The sequence below is a fragment of the Anomaloglossus baeobatrachus genome, chromosome 5 (genome assembly GCF_048569485.1).
Source record: "Anomaloglossus baeobatrachus isolate aAnoBae1 chromosome 5, aAnoBae1.hap1, whole genome shotgun sequence".
In the NCBI taxonomy this organism is placed as follows: Eukaryota; Metazoa; Chordata; class Amphibia; order Anura; family Aromobatidae; genus Anomaloglossus; species Anomaloglossus baeobatrachus.
Genome location: NC_134357.1, coordinates 225785730 through 225802633, shown reverse-complemented (window position 1 = coordinate 225802633; position 16904 = coordinate 225785730). Strand labels below are relative to the sequence as shown.

Sequence of the window (16904 nt, the reverse complement as noted above, 5' to 3'; positions counted from 1 at the left end):
GGACCGGCTTCTCTTTGGCGCGGCTGTGATGTTCGGTGATACTAATCATGTTTCTTCTCGCAACTGGTTTTTCATGTTTGTCTCCGTCTGGAGCACAGTCAACTCTTTGTGATAATAAGATTGGTAAATCATATACATCACATAACAGACACTGTATATACATCACAGGAGACGCTGGAGGTACATATATCGCATAGGAGACATTGGGGGCATATACATCACATAGGAAACGCTGGGACTGCTGTATATACATCACATAGGAGACGCTGAGACTACTGTATATATATCACAGGTGACACTGGGGGCACATACATTACACAAGGGGCTGGGGACATGTAAATGCCCCCAGCATCTCCAATCTGATGCATATGCCCCCAGCATCTCCAATGTGTAAGTCACATGAGACGCAGGAGGCATGCACGTCCCTGGGGACGCAGGGGGCATGCACGTCCCTGGGGACGCAGGGGGCATGCACGTCCCTGGGGACGCAGGGGGCATGCACGTCCCTGGGGACGCAGGGGGCATGCACGTCCCTGGGGACGCAGGGGGCATGCACGTCCCTGGGGACGCAGGGGGCATGCACGTCCCTGGGGACGCAGGGGGCATGCACGTCCCTGGGGACGCAGGGGGCATGCACGTCCCTGGGGACGCAGGGGGCATGCACGTCCCTGGGGACGCAGGGGGCATGCACGTCCCTGGGGACGCAGGGGGCATGCACGTCCCTGGGGACGCAGGGGGCATGCACGTCCCTGGGGACGCAGGGGGCATGCCCGTCCCTGGGGACGCAGGGGGCATGCCCGTCCCTGGGGACGCAGGGGGCATGCCCGTCCCTGGGGACGCTGGGGGCATGCCCGCCACTGGGGACGCTGGGGGCATGCCCGCCACTGGGGACGCTGGGGGCATGCCCGCCACTGGAGACGCTGGGGGCATGCCCGCCACTGGAGACGCTGGGGGCATGCCCGCCACTGGAGACGCTGGGGGCATGCCCGCCACTGGAGACGCTGGGGGCATGCCCGTCACGGGACATTGTCTGATCGCTTATTCATTTCTCCCGATCAGAGCAGCACAGCTTAGACCGAGAAATGATCATCTCTTGTAACAAGCGGCAATCGGCTGTTTCTTACAGGCTCTGAGTCATGTGAGCACAGGAGTCATCACATGACCCTGTGCTACCATGACAACCTTTGGATCCACATGATCACATCACGTGACTTCCGGTATTGGCCTGTGAGTAACGTTATAGCGCGATCGCTATTATAATGGCTCTGTCCCATATGGACAGCACCATTTAAGGGGTTTAAAAGGCACAGGCGGATAGCGATTCCGCTCTTGCCTAGCAGGCACACATGTTAACTGTATAAATCAGCTGAGATGTGCGCCGATCTCCCCTGGCTACCGGCAGCAGTCGGGGGAGATTAATACTGTGACTGCTATGACGTAATTTTACTGCCCGTGGTCGTTGTGGGGTTAAAACTGCACAATGCCCTTTTTTGTTTTCAGGTTTTTTTTGTGAAAATGTATTTTTTATTTTTTGTCAATTGTAAGGGCTAAGTTATGCTCATATCCAATGTATATGTTCTATGATCAGGTATCTCAAGCAGGCCCAAAGCGCGCTCCAGGATTTGATGATAGCACTCTTCCTCTCATTGAAAGAACCCAGAGGAACGGTAAGACTCAATGCCTTTTGCCCAAAAATGTAAATGCTGGAAAAATAGTGAATCTTGAAAAACTATTCAGACCCTGTGAATTCCCCCCCACCCCCCCAACGTTACACCTACAAACGTAAATTTATATTGGTGTTTTATGAGATGTACCAACACTAAGAATTTGTGAAATGTAAAGGAAATGATACATGGATTTAAAATATTAATCTGAAAATTGTGATATGCATTTGTATACAACCACCTGTCACTGCCGTTACTGCTGCAAGTCTTTTGGGGTATGTCTACAAGCTTTAGTCCTTTTTTTTTTTTTCTGCTAAATAGCTCTGAGATTGGATAGAGTGCGTCCATGAACAACTATTCTCCGTTCTTGCTACAGATTCTTCTGGGATTTGGGTGTGGGTGTAACATGAAAAAAATGTGGAAAACTTAACAGGATATGAAGAATTTTATTAAGACACTGTACATATTCTTACGGTTGGAGGATTTCTGTTGAATCATGATATATTCTATACTTAAAATTAAAAAAAATCTTAAATTGAGCATTTTTCAATTATAGCAGTGACAGTCACTGCTCTCTGTAACTCACTTATTTAAGCGTTCCTAGGCATTAACTTTCCGACCATCTGATGTAGGCTTTGTAGGGAAGACCTGATAAGGCAGTTCAGTATTTTTGCACAGATAATGCTACTTTCACATTTCCGTCGTTTCAAATCCGCCAGGTCCGTTGTTGCGACGGAATGACAGATTCAACATTTTTTGCTTGCGGAATCATGTGAAATAACTGATCCATTACATCCGTTGTGCGTTCTTTTACGACGGATCCGTCGTGATTCGTTTGTTTTGGGACAGCGCAATGGGAGTGCCAGACATTTTGGAGACCTATATAACTGTTTTCACGGGCCATCTGTGACAATTTGGAGAGAAAGGGGCAGAATGAATGGTGTTATAGATAAAATTTTGCATAATTATATGGATTTTTCCTATCAAGCCAATCTTGATGTGATGCAATGTGATTGTGTACATACTGGGCATGCTCCGTAGAAAATGACAGAAACCAGCACTGGATTCCATCGTGCAACTGATTATGGCGGAAACCGGCACCATACACAACCATTATACCTCTTGATGGAATCCTGTGCAGTGCGTCGTTTCGGCGCTCGGAAAAACGTTACATTGTTGCTTCCGCCCAACAGTCATTCCACGACTAATCAGTCGCACAACGAATTTAACGCAAGGCCATCAGTCGCAATCCGTCGTTAATACAAGTCTATGGCAAGAAAAAAAAAATCCTTCTAATTATTTTAAAGGATTCTGTTTTTTTCTCAAAGCGACGTATTGTGACTGAGGGAAAATTACAGAAATGTGAAAGTGCTATTACTTCTCAGACTTTTTAAACATCTGAAGTTTCAGTCAGACAATTTATTTTCAATCAACTACATCCTGCTCTGACTGTACAGGAAGTATCTCACCATTATAAGAGTACTCAGGAAGTATTTGTAAAAATAACTAGCTATAGTATTATAAAAAAAATCATACATTTTTATCATTTTTATATGGTGAACTGATAAAACAGATTAAAAACAAGACTTTGCCTAGCTGTAAATGTAGAAGGATGTATTGCGGTGGAGTGCTATTTTTACTCTGCAATAACAACGTAAGTGCCTATATCATGAAAGTGAGTACACCCTTCACATTTTTATCTATATTTCTTCAGCGCTCTATTGGGAGACCCAGACGATTGGGGTATAGCTACTGCCCTCCGGAGGCCACACAAAGCACTACACTAAAAAGTGCAAGGCCCCTCCCCTTCTGGCTATACCCTTCCGTGGTATCACGGGTTCTCCAGTTTTCAAGCTTTGTGCGAAGGAGGTCAGACATCCACGCATAGCTCCACAGATTTTAGTCAGCAGTAGCTGCTGACTATTTCGGATGGAAGAAAAGAGGGCCCATATAGGGCCCCCAGCATGCTCCCTTCTCACCCGTTGATGGTGTTGTAAGGTTGAGGTACCTATTGCTGGTACGGAGGCTGGAGCCCACATGCTGCTTTCCTTCCACATCCCCCTGAGGGGCTCTGAGGAAGTGGGATCCTGCCGGCCTCAAAGCTCTGACGCCGGGCTCCATCCACAGACCCATTTGAACCTGCTGGATACGGAGCTGGGTACCGTTCAGGGACATGGCCCTGCACCATTACAGGTACTCTGTGTCCCCGGTCACACGGACACAGCACACTCCAGACTTGCTGGGTGTGCTAGTGCGCCGGGGACAGTAATGGGTTACAGTCACTGCAGCTTTGCTGAGTGACTTTGTGTTTTGGGAACTACCGCGCCGGACGCTCCGGGAGCGGCGGCGCGGCTGGGACTTGTAGTTCGCCGGGGACTGGGCGCCGACCGCGCTTTTACGGCGGCGGCGCTTATAAATCCAGTCCCCGGCTTCTGCGGCCTAGTGCCGCTTCGTTCCCGCCCCCTCCCTGTCACTCAGGGAAGGGGACAGGCGCTGAGCAATCAGCAGCGCCGAGGGCTGGAGCCTTATTTACATGCTCCAGCCCTCTCACTGCACACTGTCGGACGCCGGATTCCCGCTCTGCCTTGGGGCACGCCCACGGCCCGCCCCTCCTCACACGAGCTGGGGAAGAAGCCGGCAGCCATTACTGCAGTCCGAGCTCGGACTTTCGGCAACCAGGCAGGACGGTGGCGGCCATACACCCGCTTATAGGCGGGCGGTAAGCGGCACACATAGTGCTGACCACACATATATATACTGCAGTGTGTACATGTGTTGTTTTTAACTGCATAGGTCGCTATATGCCCGCTTGGGGAGCGACACATCAGCAGCAGGAAAGCAGGTGTGCTAAGGCACAGGCTTTCTAGGCTGCTTGTATTGCACGACTGAGGTGTTCATTTGTGTTTATGCTTATATGCTATACATTGCACTGTACAGTCGCTAGTCTTAGCTATATTCTCCTGGAATGGCTAGACTACAGCAGCAGAAAACCAAGGGTGCTGGGGCACAGGTTTTTTTCTATGCTGCTTGTATTGCATGGGCTGCAGTGTGCATTTGTACTTGTGCTTGTATGCTATACATTGCACTGTATGGTCACTCTTCTGGGCTATATTCCCCTGGATGACCAGTCTACAGCAGCAGAAGAGCTGGGGTGCCAGGGCACAGGCTTCTATGCTGCTTGTATTGCATGTGCTGCAGTGTTCTTTTGTACTTGTGCTTGTATGCTATACATTGCACTGTAGGGTCACTCTTCTGGGCTATATTCCCCTAGATGACTAGTATACAGCAGCAGAAGAGCAGGGGTGCCAGGGCACAGGCTTCTATGCTGCTTGTATTGCTTGTGCTGCAGTGGTCATTTGTACTTTATGCCTGTATGCTATACATTGCACTGTACGGTCACCAATCTTGGCTATATACTTTTAGATAGCTAGTCGGCAGCGGCAAAAAAGCAACACAGATTTTCAGTGCTGTTTTTACTACATGGGATGCTGTTCATGACACCGTCCCATTGTGTGCCTGCTCCCCTGTAGCACGTCGTCTGCCGGGGTCTCTAGCACTTCGTCTGCCGGGGTCTCTACTAGTCGTGGCCAAAGAAACCACCTGTCAACCCTGTCCATGGACAGGGACGGTGTAGTCATAATATAGAGACTTGCAGTCCAGACAGGCCATGGGCAATCTACTTGACCAAAAGGCAGCTCTTCAGGGCTTTGATCCTGACATCGCTCTCAATCCGGATACACCGGGTGGTAACGCCATACGGAATGATCCTATACCGTCCATCAATGGAAGGTTGGATCTTTCTCCCTCAGCTCCCCCAGTGGAGATAGGAGACGAACAGGAGAAGTCCTTTTTCAGTATCTCACACAGATATTGAGTATTTTTCTGGCCACGCTGACTTCAGAGAAGCAGTCCAGGAACACCACGCTTACCAGATAAGCGTCTTCTCCAAACGTTTTTTAGGATACACGTTATCCCTTTTCCCCTGACGTGGTCAGCGCTGGACCCAGGGTCCAAAGGTGGATTCTCCAATCTCCAGGCTTGCATCTAGAGCCATAGTTGCACTGGAGATGGGGCTTCACTTAAAGATGCCATTCACAGACAGATGGACTCTGGTTGAAATCTGTCCAGGAAGCTATCGGCGTGTCGGTTGCTCCGGCATCCACAGCCGTATAGGCAACCTAACCTTTTCAGCTGTTCTTGCGCAGCTGGCCTTGAGCACAGGGACATCTGTACCGCAGAGGCGTCCGTAACCCCGCAATGTCTGCACTGCGACTTACCCTGTTTATACTGTCCTAAAAGTACAGTCGAGGTTTCGGTCCTTCCCAAGCTCCGGCAGGTCCCAATTGTCCTCGTGCAAAAGGGCTACAAAACCTCAGACGGGCTCAGATTCCGGCCGGGCTCAATCACGCCCAAGGAAGGCAGTCGGAGGAACCGCTACCAAGGCGGCCTCCTCAGGACTCTCAGCTCTCTCTCTCTCTCTCTCCGCATCCGCGGTTGATGGCAGACTCCCCCGCCTTTGGCGACGTTTAGCTGCCACAGGTCACAGACCGGTGGGTGACGGACATTGTGCTCACGTGCACAGGACAGTGTTCTGTTCTCGTCCTCCGACTCCATTCTTCAGAACGGCCCCACCCCCCACCGAGCAGATGCCCTGCTGCAGGCGGTGGACGCTCTAAGAGCAGAAGGAGTGGTGATCCCTGTCCCCCCTCAGGAACGAGGGAGAGGGTTTGTACTCCAATCTCTTTGTGGCTCCAAAAAAGGACGGTTCCTTCCGTCCTGTTCTGGTCCTGAAACTGCTCAACGAGCATGCGAACGCCAGGCGGTTCCGGATGGGATCCCTCCGATCCGTCATTGCCTCAATGTCTCGAGGAGACTTCCTTGCCTCAACAGACATCAAAGATGACTATCTCCACGTGCCAATTGCTACGGAACACCAACGTTTTCTACGTTTTGTGATAGGAGACGAACATCTTCAGTTCGTAGCTCTGCCATTCAGTCTGGCGACAGCCCTACGGGTGTTCACCAAGGTCATGGCAGCAGTGGTAGCAGTCTTGCACTCTCAGGGACACCCGGTGATCCCGTACTTGGACGATCTACTCGTCAAAGCACCCTCCCTCGAGGCATGCCAACGCAGCCTGAATGTTACGCTGGAGACTCTCCAGTCTTTCGGGTGGATCATCAATTTGGCAAGGTCAAATCTGTCTCCGACTCAATCACTAACGTATCTCGGCATGGAGTTTCATACTCTATCAGCAATAGTGAAGCTTCCGCTGAACAAGCAGCGTTCACTGCAGACAGAGGTGCAGTCTCTCCTTCAAGGCCAGTCGCACCCCTTAAGGCGTCTCATACACTTCCTAAGGAAGATGGTGGCAGCCATCGAGGCAGTTCCCTTGCGCATTTTCATCTGCGCCAACTGCAATGGGACATTCTCCGCCAATGGAACGGGCAGTCAACCTCCCTGGACAGGAAAGTCTCCCTTTCCCAGACGGCCGAGGACTATCTGTAATAGTGGCTTATTCCCACCTCATAGTGGTCACGACAGATACGAGTCTGTCAGGGTGGGGAGCAGTTTGTCTCCGCCACATGGCTCAGGGGACGTGGACTCAGCAGGAGTCCACCCTTCAGATCAATGTTCTGGAAATCGGGGCAGGGTATCTTACCCTACTAGCTTTCCAGAAGTGGCTAGAAAGAGAGCAGATCCGAATCCAGTCGGACATCTCCACAGTGGTGGCATACATCAACCACCAAGAAGGGACGCGCAGTCAGCAAGCCTTCCAGGAAGTCCGGCGAATCCTCATGTGGGTGGAGGACACAGCATCCACCATATCCGCAGTTCACATCCCGGGCGTAGAAAACTGGGAAGCAGACTTCCTCAGTCGCCAGGGTATGGACGCGGGGGGATGGTCCCTTCACCCGGACGTGTTTCAGGAAATCTGTTGCCGCTGGGGGGTGCCGGACGTCGACCTAATGGCGTCTCGGCACACCAACAAGGTCCCGGCATTTCTGGCACGATCGCGCGATCACAGAGCTCTGGCGGCAGACGCCTTAGTGCAAGATTGGTCGCAGTTCCGGCTCACATATGTGTTTCCACCTCTGGCACTCTTGCCCAGAGGACTGCGCAAAAATCAGATCCGATTGCAGCCGCGTCATACTCGTCGCCCCGGACTGGCCGAGGAGATCGTGGTATCCGGATCTGTGGCATCTCACGGTCGGTCGACCGTGGTCACTGCCAGACCGACCAGACTTACTGTCCCAAGGGCCGTTTTTTCCATCAGAATTCTGCGGCCCTGAACCTGACTGTGTGGCCATTGAGTCCTGGATCCTAGCGTCCGCAGGATTATCTCAAGGAGTCGTAGCCACAATGAGACAAGCTAGGAAGTCAACGTCTGCTAAGATCTACCACAGAACGTGGAAGATTTTCTTATCCTGGTGCTCTGCACAGAGAGTATCCCCTTGGCCATTTGCATTGCCCACCTTTCTTTCCTTCCTGCAATCGGGGTTGGAAAAGGGCTTGTCGCTCAGCTCTCTTAAAGGGCAAGTCTCGGCACTATCCGTGTTTTTTTCAGAAGCGTCTAGCACGTCTTCCTAAGGTGCGCACGTTCCTGCAGGGGGTCTGTCATATTGTGCCCCCGTACAGGCGGCCGTTAGATCCATGGGATCTGAACAGGGTACTAGTTGCTCTCCAGAAGCCGCCTTTCGAGCCTCTGAAGGAAGTTTCCTTTTCTCGCCTGTCACAGAAAGTGGCGTTTCTTGTTGCGATCACATCGCTTCGGCGAGTGTCAGAGCTGGCAGCTCTGTCATCCAAGGCTCCCTTCCTGGTGTTCCACCAGGACAAGGTAGTGCTGCGCCCCATTCCGGAGTTTCTCCCTAAGGTCGTATCCTCGTTTCATCTTAATCAGGATATATCCTTGCCTTCCTTTTGTCCTCATCCGGTTCACCGGTATGAAAAGGACTTACGTTTGCTAGATCTGGTGAGAGCACTCAGAATCTACATTTCCCGCACGGCGCCCATGCGCCGTTCCGATGCATTTTTTGTCCTTGTCGCTGGTCCGCGCAAGGGGTTGCAGGCTTCTAAAGCCACCCTGGCTCGATGGATCAAAGAACCAATTCTAGAGGTCTACCGTTCTGCGGGGCTTCCGGTTCCTTCAGGGTTAAAAGCCCACTCAACCAGAGCCGTGGGTGCGTACTGGGCATTACGACACCAGGCTTCGGCTCAACAAGTGTGCCAGGCAGCTACCTGGTCGAGTCTGCACACTTTCACCAAGCATTATCAGGTGCATACCTATGCTTCGGCGGATGCCAGCTTAGGTAGAAGAGTCCTGCAGGCGGCAGTGACACCCCCGTAGGGGAGGGCTGTTTTGCAGCTCTAACATGAGGTATCTCTTTACCCACCCAGGGACAGCTTTTGGACGTCCCAATCGTCTGGGTCTCCCAATAGAGCGCTGAAGAAGAAGGGAATTTTGTTACTTACCGTAAATTCCTTTTCTTCTAGCTCTTATTGGGAGACCCAGCACCCGCCCTGTTGTCCTTCGGGATTTTTGGTTGTTTTCGGGTACACATGTTGTTCATGTTGAACGGTTTTTCAGTTCTCCGACGTTATTCGGAGTTAATTTGTTTAAACCAGTTATTGGCTTCCTCCTTCTTGCTTTGGCACTAAAACTGGAGAACCCGTGATACCACGGGGGGGTATAGCCAGAAGGGGAGGGGCCTTGCACTTTTTAGTGTAGTGCTTTGTGTGGCCTCCGGAGGGCAGTAGCTATACCCCAATCGTCTGGGTCTCCCAATAAGAGCTAGAAGAAAAGGAATTTACGGTAAGTAACAAAATTCCCTTCTTTGTTATATCTTTTCTTAAGACAACAACGAACATATGACACTTTGGTACAGTGTAAAATAGTCAATGTACAGCTTGTATAACAGTGTACATTTTGTGAGCCTTCTAAATAAATCAACATAGAACCATTAATGTCTAAACTGATGGCTACAGAAGTGAGTACACCAATAAGTGAAAATGGCTAAATTGTGTCCAATTAGCCATTTTCCCTCCCTGGTGTCATGGGACTCAGTAATGTTACAAGGTCTTGGGTCTGAATGGGGATCAGGTGTGTTACATTTGATGTTATGGCTCACACACTTGTACTGGTCACTGGAAGTTCAACATGGCACCGTATAGCAAAGAAATGAGAATCTAAAAAAAATTGTTCTACATAAAGATGATCTAGGCTTTAAGAAGATTGCCAACACCCTGAAACTGAGCTGCAGCACGGTGGCAAAGATCATCAGCGGTTTAACAAGACAGGTTTCACTCAGAGCGTGCCTTTGCCATGGTTGACTAAAGAAGTTGAGTGTACGTGCTCAGCATCATGTCCAGAGGTTGTCTTTGCAAAATAGATGTACGAGTCCTGCCAGCATTGCTGCAGAGATTACTGGGTTGGGGCATCAGCCTGTTAGTGGTCAGAACATACACTGCATCAAATTGGTCTGCATGGCTGTCATCCCAGAAGGTAGCCTCTTCTAAAGATGATACACAAGAAAGCCCGCAAACATTTTTCTGACGAAAAGAGAAAAGCAAAGAACATGAATTACTGGAAGAAGACCAAGATAACCTTATTTGGTTCAGGTGGTGTCAAGCGTGTGTCTCGGCAACCAGGGGAGGGAGACAAAAACAGGTGTCTTGCCTACAGTCAATCTTGGTGGTGGGCGTGTCATGGTTTGGGCCTGCATGAGTGCTGCTAGCTGTGGGGAGCCATGGAGTTCCTTGAGGGAACCATGAATGCCAACATGTACAGTGACATACTGGGGCACAGCATGATCCCCTTTCTTCAGCAACTGGGCTGCAGGGCAGTATTGCTGCATAATAATGACCTCAAACACTCCTCCAAGGTGACCACTGCCTTGCTAAAGAAACTGGCGGCAAAGGTGCTGGACTGGCCAAGCATGTCTCTAGACCTAAACCCTATTAAACATCTGTGCATCCTCAAACTGAAGGCAAGGTCTCTATTATCCACCAGCCATGTGGTATCGTCATGGAGGAGTGGAAGAGAATCCAGTGGCTCCTTTGAAGCTCTAGTGAACGCCATGCCCAAAAAGAGTTAAGGCAGTGCTTGAAAATAATGGTGACAACAAAATATTGGCACTTTAGGCACTATTTGGCCATTTTCACTAAGGAGTGTACTCTTTCATTGCCAGTGGTTTTGAAACAAATGGTTGTGTGTTGTCTTATTTAGAGGGTGCACCAAATTTACACTGTCATGCAAGCTGTAAACTGACCACTTTACATTTTATCAAAGAGTCATATCTTTAGTGTTGTCCCATTAAAAGATATAGTAAAATATTTATAAAAAATGAGGGGTATACTCACTTTTGTGATATACTGTGCTTATCTGTACTTAAGTCCACCTGAGTAGAGCAAAAGAGGCAAGTTTAGGAGGTAGATTACATGCAGCATGAAGATTGGTGGAAGTGAATACAGGGAGACAGTGCAAACATGCCTGTAGGAGGAAGCAGACCGACATAAGTACGAGGGCCTGCTGATAATTCTTTGGCTTTAACCAGAAATAAATGTGATAGGATGATAAAACTTTACATTTATTCCACATACTCTCCACTGATGTGAACACACATCTTACATCGGTATTCCAAGTCTAGCAAAAAGGAGTCTTTCGGTTGTGCCTCAAACCAGGCTTCCATAGTAGCCATGGCATCAGAAATGATGGAAAGTTTGGTACCCTCGAGGTGGTTCTTCAGGTTTGGACACAGATGATAGTCGGAAGGAGCTAGATCTGGTGACTCTGGGTGGTCAAGCAGCTGGAAACCCAGCTCTACCAGTTTTGCCATGGTCGCTTGTGCAGTGTGAGCAGAGGCATTATCTTGCAGGAACAAGATTCCTTTGGACAGCTTGCTGCACCTTTTGACTTTAATTGGTCCAAATGTTCAGTGTAATACCTTGCATTGATGGTGGAAGTCTTTTGAAGGTAGTCCACTAGCAGCACACCCTCCTTAACCCAAAACAAAATGCCATCACCTTAGTGGCTGATTTTTGCACCCTAAACTTCTTTGGACGAGAAGAACCACTGTGCCTCTACTCTTTTGACTGCTCCTTGTTTTCAGGGTCATACAAATAAATCCAGGTCTCATGCACAGTGACCAGTCGATCCAGGAAGTTCTTATCAGTCCGGAAACGCCGGCAAATGGTCCGGGAAGTTTTCACTCTCATGCTTCTCTGATCTGTTGTCAAACATTTGGGGACGTACTTTGCAGATAGCTTCCTCATGTCCAAATGTTCATGGATAATGACACAAACACGTTCACGGGAAATCCCCATGATGTCTTCTATTGCTTTAGCTGAAATCCGTTGATTCTCCAGTATTATAAAAAGATTTATGCCAACCAGGGGTAGATATAGTGTGTCCTCAATAGACTATCACTATAAATGTACAAAAGACCCCATACACACCAAAGTGGGCTATTATAATTATTGCAAAAAACCCGATTCACACAGAATAGCCATAGACCATGATAAAATTCATAATGGTATTAATTAATCATTAAAAAACATAAATAACAGCAAGGAAAATGACAGCAAGGGGAATGGGTCTTAACACCGCAATTTAGCACCAAGAAAAAAATCAAATAAGATTATAAATCAATATCGAAATTAATCATTTAAGGTGCGATAGAAATATAGGCCACTAGTTGGTAATATTAAATAAATATGTATCAATGTGATAAAAATTAGCAGCTAAACTTCGTTATTATAATATAAAGTGCAAAATAGTATAGTATTGATTATAATAGCAACAATGTGCAATAGAGAATACAAAAAAATGTGTAATACCAGCAGCTTAAATTAAAGTGCACCAGTGAATAATAGCTGAACTGTTAATAAATAGTTAATTCATATAAACCTAGTAGCAGCCAAAATCTGATTGTACATACTTATCCCATAGATGATCAGAGAAAAGACCCCCCCTGACAAAGGTACGCTGAAACACGCTTAGGGTTAGGTATTTGGGGTCGACACAGCTGTTATAGTCATGGCCTCAGGTAATTACTTTTGTCTGACTAATGATCCTGATATACCATCCATATACAGACCTTGGCATGATGATGTTTATGCATTGTATTGAACATGGATCATCTAATGAGCGCTTGAGCTGAGATCTCAATCTGCGCATGCGTCTTCTCTGGGCTCCATTATTTGAAGTACTCACTGGCGCCGGCCACACGGATAACACACTGCCACCGCCGGCTGCACAAATGCCCGCCATCATCACCACCGCCGACCGCACAGATCCCTGCCACTGCCCGCTGCACAGATGCCCGCTGCACAGATGCCCGCTGTCACCACCGCCGGCCGCATGCTGCACAGATGCACGCCGCCGCAGCCTGCACAGATGCTCACCGCCACTGCCGGACGCATAGATGCCCACTGCCACCGCCAGCCACACAGATGCCTGCCGCTGCATGTCACACAGATCCCCGCCGCAACAGGCTGCACAGAGCCCCGCAGTCTCTGCCCCACAGAGCCCCGCCACCGGCCGGACAGATCCCTGCCGCACAGAGCCCTACGGCCTTAGCACAGAGCAGTACAGCGCATTGCCACCACCTCCTGTGACCCCTCTCCACCATCCCCAGTGAGCTACATTCGGATTTTAAGACGCACCCCTCATTTTCCTCCCGAAGTTTTGGGAGGAAAAGTGCGTCTGTAGTTGACATATTCCTTTTTCCTCATATAGCAATATATTATTGCTGGAATCAATTTTTATATTTTATTGCTCAATCTTAATTTTACTACAGAAATGTAAACACTTCTTTTTTTTTTTTTTTTTTTTTTGTAGATAAGAAGGAGAATGTTAACATTCCTATGAATGACATCAGACCAGGTAATATTGACAACAGGACTTACAAAAATGAAAGCAAAGGGCCCACATAAGATTATGAACCTTTATTTGTAATTAATCAAATCGGAAATTAGACATGATTAAACTGTGGGACAGTGTGCTCTATAGCATACTGTAAACAGATGTGGAGAAAATAAAGATTACAAGTGTATAGTACAGAAGTGCAAAACTATAGATTTGCTTAACTAAAATAGTCGGCCTAGTGACCAAATTGTCAAATATATCGTCCAAAAGTGTCTGCTATATAAGTGCAAGTATTGATGTTAAATGATTGTACGAAAGAGACCTGAGTGATAATAGATGAGAATGCTAAGGGACTATCTAAAAGTGTTAGAGATGCTTGAAGACTACAGTTGAGACATATCAAAACATTTGGACCCCCTTTTTTCTTTTCTGTAAAGGTTTTGTACATCTCTGAAGTCTTGATCCAGTGCGGATCTGAGTAATTGGGAAATATTTGGTTTTTGTTACAACATTTTTACATAGTTTACATACAGTTTACTTTTTTTTTTTTTTTGTCTCCTTTATATTTTTCAGACACATATTCACACAATGGGGATCATGGCAGTCGCCTCCTAAACCGTTCAGGGGATCTGTCTGAACTGGAACCTCTCAAAGTAAGTTTATAGTCATGTATCAATTGCAAGTATGTATCAATTGCAAGTCATTGCATTATTCAAGGCTCCTTTTTTTTTCTTTTGTGTTGATTATTGTACAAGCTAAAAACTCCCATAAATGTTCCAATTTGCATGGCTTCTCAATTATAATTTTACTGTATTATATATTGTATATAATATATTGTACGTGAGAGATTTGAGTTCTTCAATGTATTTAAAGCTGTATACTATCAGTACATGAAAATATTTACTAGAGCATGAGACCTACTAGCAAAAATGGACTTTACTACAGATGGTTTCTCAATAATTCCAATCACTAAGTAGCTAGTGGTATCTAACTAGTGGATTCCACTAAATGCGTTAGCACAAGATATTCCTTAATAATGTTAGAGGGCCGTCCAGAATGTTGTGATTTTTCCTTGTGCCTACCAACACTTGGGGTGCCCCCACAACATGTCATTGCTTTTGTGGTGTCATCATGAAAGGAGTCAGTGATGTTGCTGTATACTTTCAGCAGCTTTTCCCCAAAATTCTCCACTCCTATGTAGTACAGTTAAGACCTTTTTCTCTTAAGTCTTGCCTCATTTTTTATTTTTGTTGTTGACTGCCATTGGAACATATCGAGGTGTCCCTCCTTAAATTGTCTACAAAACGCAATCTATAAAACCCAACAGATCCCAAGCTGCAAGTCGTGTGACGTTAACCCCTTAACGACGGCGGACGGTAAAATTACGCCCATGCGGTCAGTGTTAATCTACGATCAGCATACATGTCAGCTAATATGTACGGCTGACATGTGTGCCTGCTAGGCACGAGTGGAATCTCGTTCCGCCCATGCCTTTTTAACCCCTTAAATGGCGCTGTCAATATGTGACAACGCCATTATAATCGCGATCGCACTAAAACTTTTACTTCGAGTTCAGTACCGGAAGTCACGTGATGTGATCACATGCATCCGGTGGTTGTCAAGGTAACACAGGGTCATTTTATGACTCCTGTAGCTCACATGACTCAGGTGTTGTAAGAAACAGCTGAGTACTGACTGTTAAGAGATGATCATTTCTCCCGGTCTGAGCGGTGCTGCTCTGATTGAGAGAAATGAATGAGCGATCAGACAGCTGATCCCTATAGCCCCCTAGGGGTACTAGTAAATTACAAAAATTAACAAAAAAGTTTTCAAAAATTTAAAAAAAAACTAAGTTCAAATCACCCCCATTGTTCCCCAGTGAAAATTAAAGGGTTAAAAAAATGAAATGCCCGATCTATGAAAATATAAAATCAATAAATCTGACCGGTAAACTGCATAGCGGCAAAAAAATTCCAAACGCCAAAATTACATTTTTTTGGTCACCACAAATTTTGCACAAAATGCAATCTGAGAAAAAACAGTAACTGTTAAATACGTCAGCCAGAGACGCAAAAAATAAGCAGTCACTGAGCCATAGATCCAGAAAAAAGGAGAACACTACGGGTTGCGGAATATGGCGCAAAACATACTCCACTTTTTTCGGACAAACTTCTGGGTTTTTTTTAACCCCTTAGATAAAAGTAAACCTATTCATGTTTGGTGTCTACGAGCTCACACCGACCTGAGACATCACACTGACACATCAGTTTTACCATATAGTGAACACTGTGAATAAAATCTCAAAAACAATAGTACAATTGGACTTTTTTGCAATTTTTCTGCAATTGGAATTTTTTTGCCGTTTTCCAGTACACTATATGGTAAAAAAAACTCATGGTTTCATTTAAAAGTACAGCTCGTTCCGCAAAAACCCTCACATGACCATATTGACTGAAAAATAAAAAAGTTACGTCTCTCTAAAGAAGAATGGAGAAAAAAACAAACCGGAAAGCGCAAAATCGGCTGGTCGAGAAAGGGTTAAATCTACATGAAAAAAATTACCAGGCACGCGTTTGAAAAAAAGAAATGGAAGGTAAGTGTAGACAAGGGGTGCAAAACCTTTTGTCTAAGGGCCAATAGGCCATACATTTCTGAGATGCAGATTCCATTACAAGGACTCTCACAAATGTGGAGAATGGAGGTACTCTCTTTAGGGTATATTTCACATGGAAAATAGTGTATACAGAGAATTTACGGCCCTCACTAAATGGTGTGCAGGGCACAGGTTGTATACTTCTGGTTTATACCAGTTGGACATAAAGATGTAGACTTAAACACACTAGGGCGCACTAGGCGTTTTTACCTGCGGATTTACCCGCGGTTTTGCTGCGGAAATTTCTTGAGAAATGTTTGAAATCTTTCTGCAGACATTTCCCAGCAAAACCTATGGGAAAAAAAATAGCTGTGCGCACACTGCGTTTTTTTCTCAAGAAAATTCTTTGTGAAGATTTTCTTGAGAAAATTTCTTGAGAGAATGTGCATGTCACTTCTTTTACGCAGGTATTTCACTCCATTCACTGTAATGTAATCGCGAAATACCGGGGGTATACCGCAGGTAGCAAATGATGTGCGGTATACCCCCGGTATAGCCATGATTTACCTGCGGTAATGTTCATCGCTGACTGCGGTTTTGCAGGCAGTGATGTCATTATGACAGAAGAGGAAGCGGGGCAGAGTAAGCACAGACGTCGCACTCCCTGGACGCCGAACAGAAGCACTTCCGTGTGACCTCCAGGTGCCCGTGCAGTCTGTGTCCCGCTCCTGCCCCGCGGCTGCCTGCACTGCAGTGTGTCAGTGTCTGCCCGCAGTATCGGGA

The 16904-nt window shown here is 47.0% G+C and overlaps 1 protein-coding gene across 1 annotated transcript in view; it reads left to right on the top strand.

The window, feature by feature from the left end:
• The window catches only part of LOC142312711 (catenin delta-1-like), a 239087-nt gene that overhangs the window by 197343 nt on the left and 24840 nt on the right, over window positions 1–16904 (top strand). The window contains exons 15-17 of the mRNA XM_075351699.1: window positions 1589–1667; window positions 13502–13546; window positions 14102–14181. Coding sequence (XP_075207814.1) covers window positions 1589–1667; window positions 13502–13546; window positions 14102–14181 — 204 coding nt within the window. The remainder of the gene's footprint in view (window positions 1–1588; window positions 1668–13501; window positions 13547–14101; window positions 14182–16904) is intronic.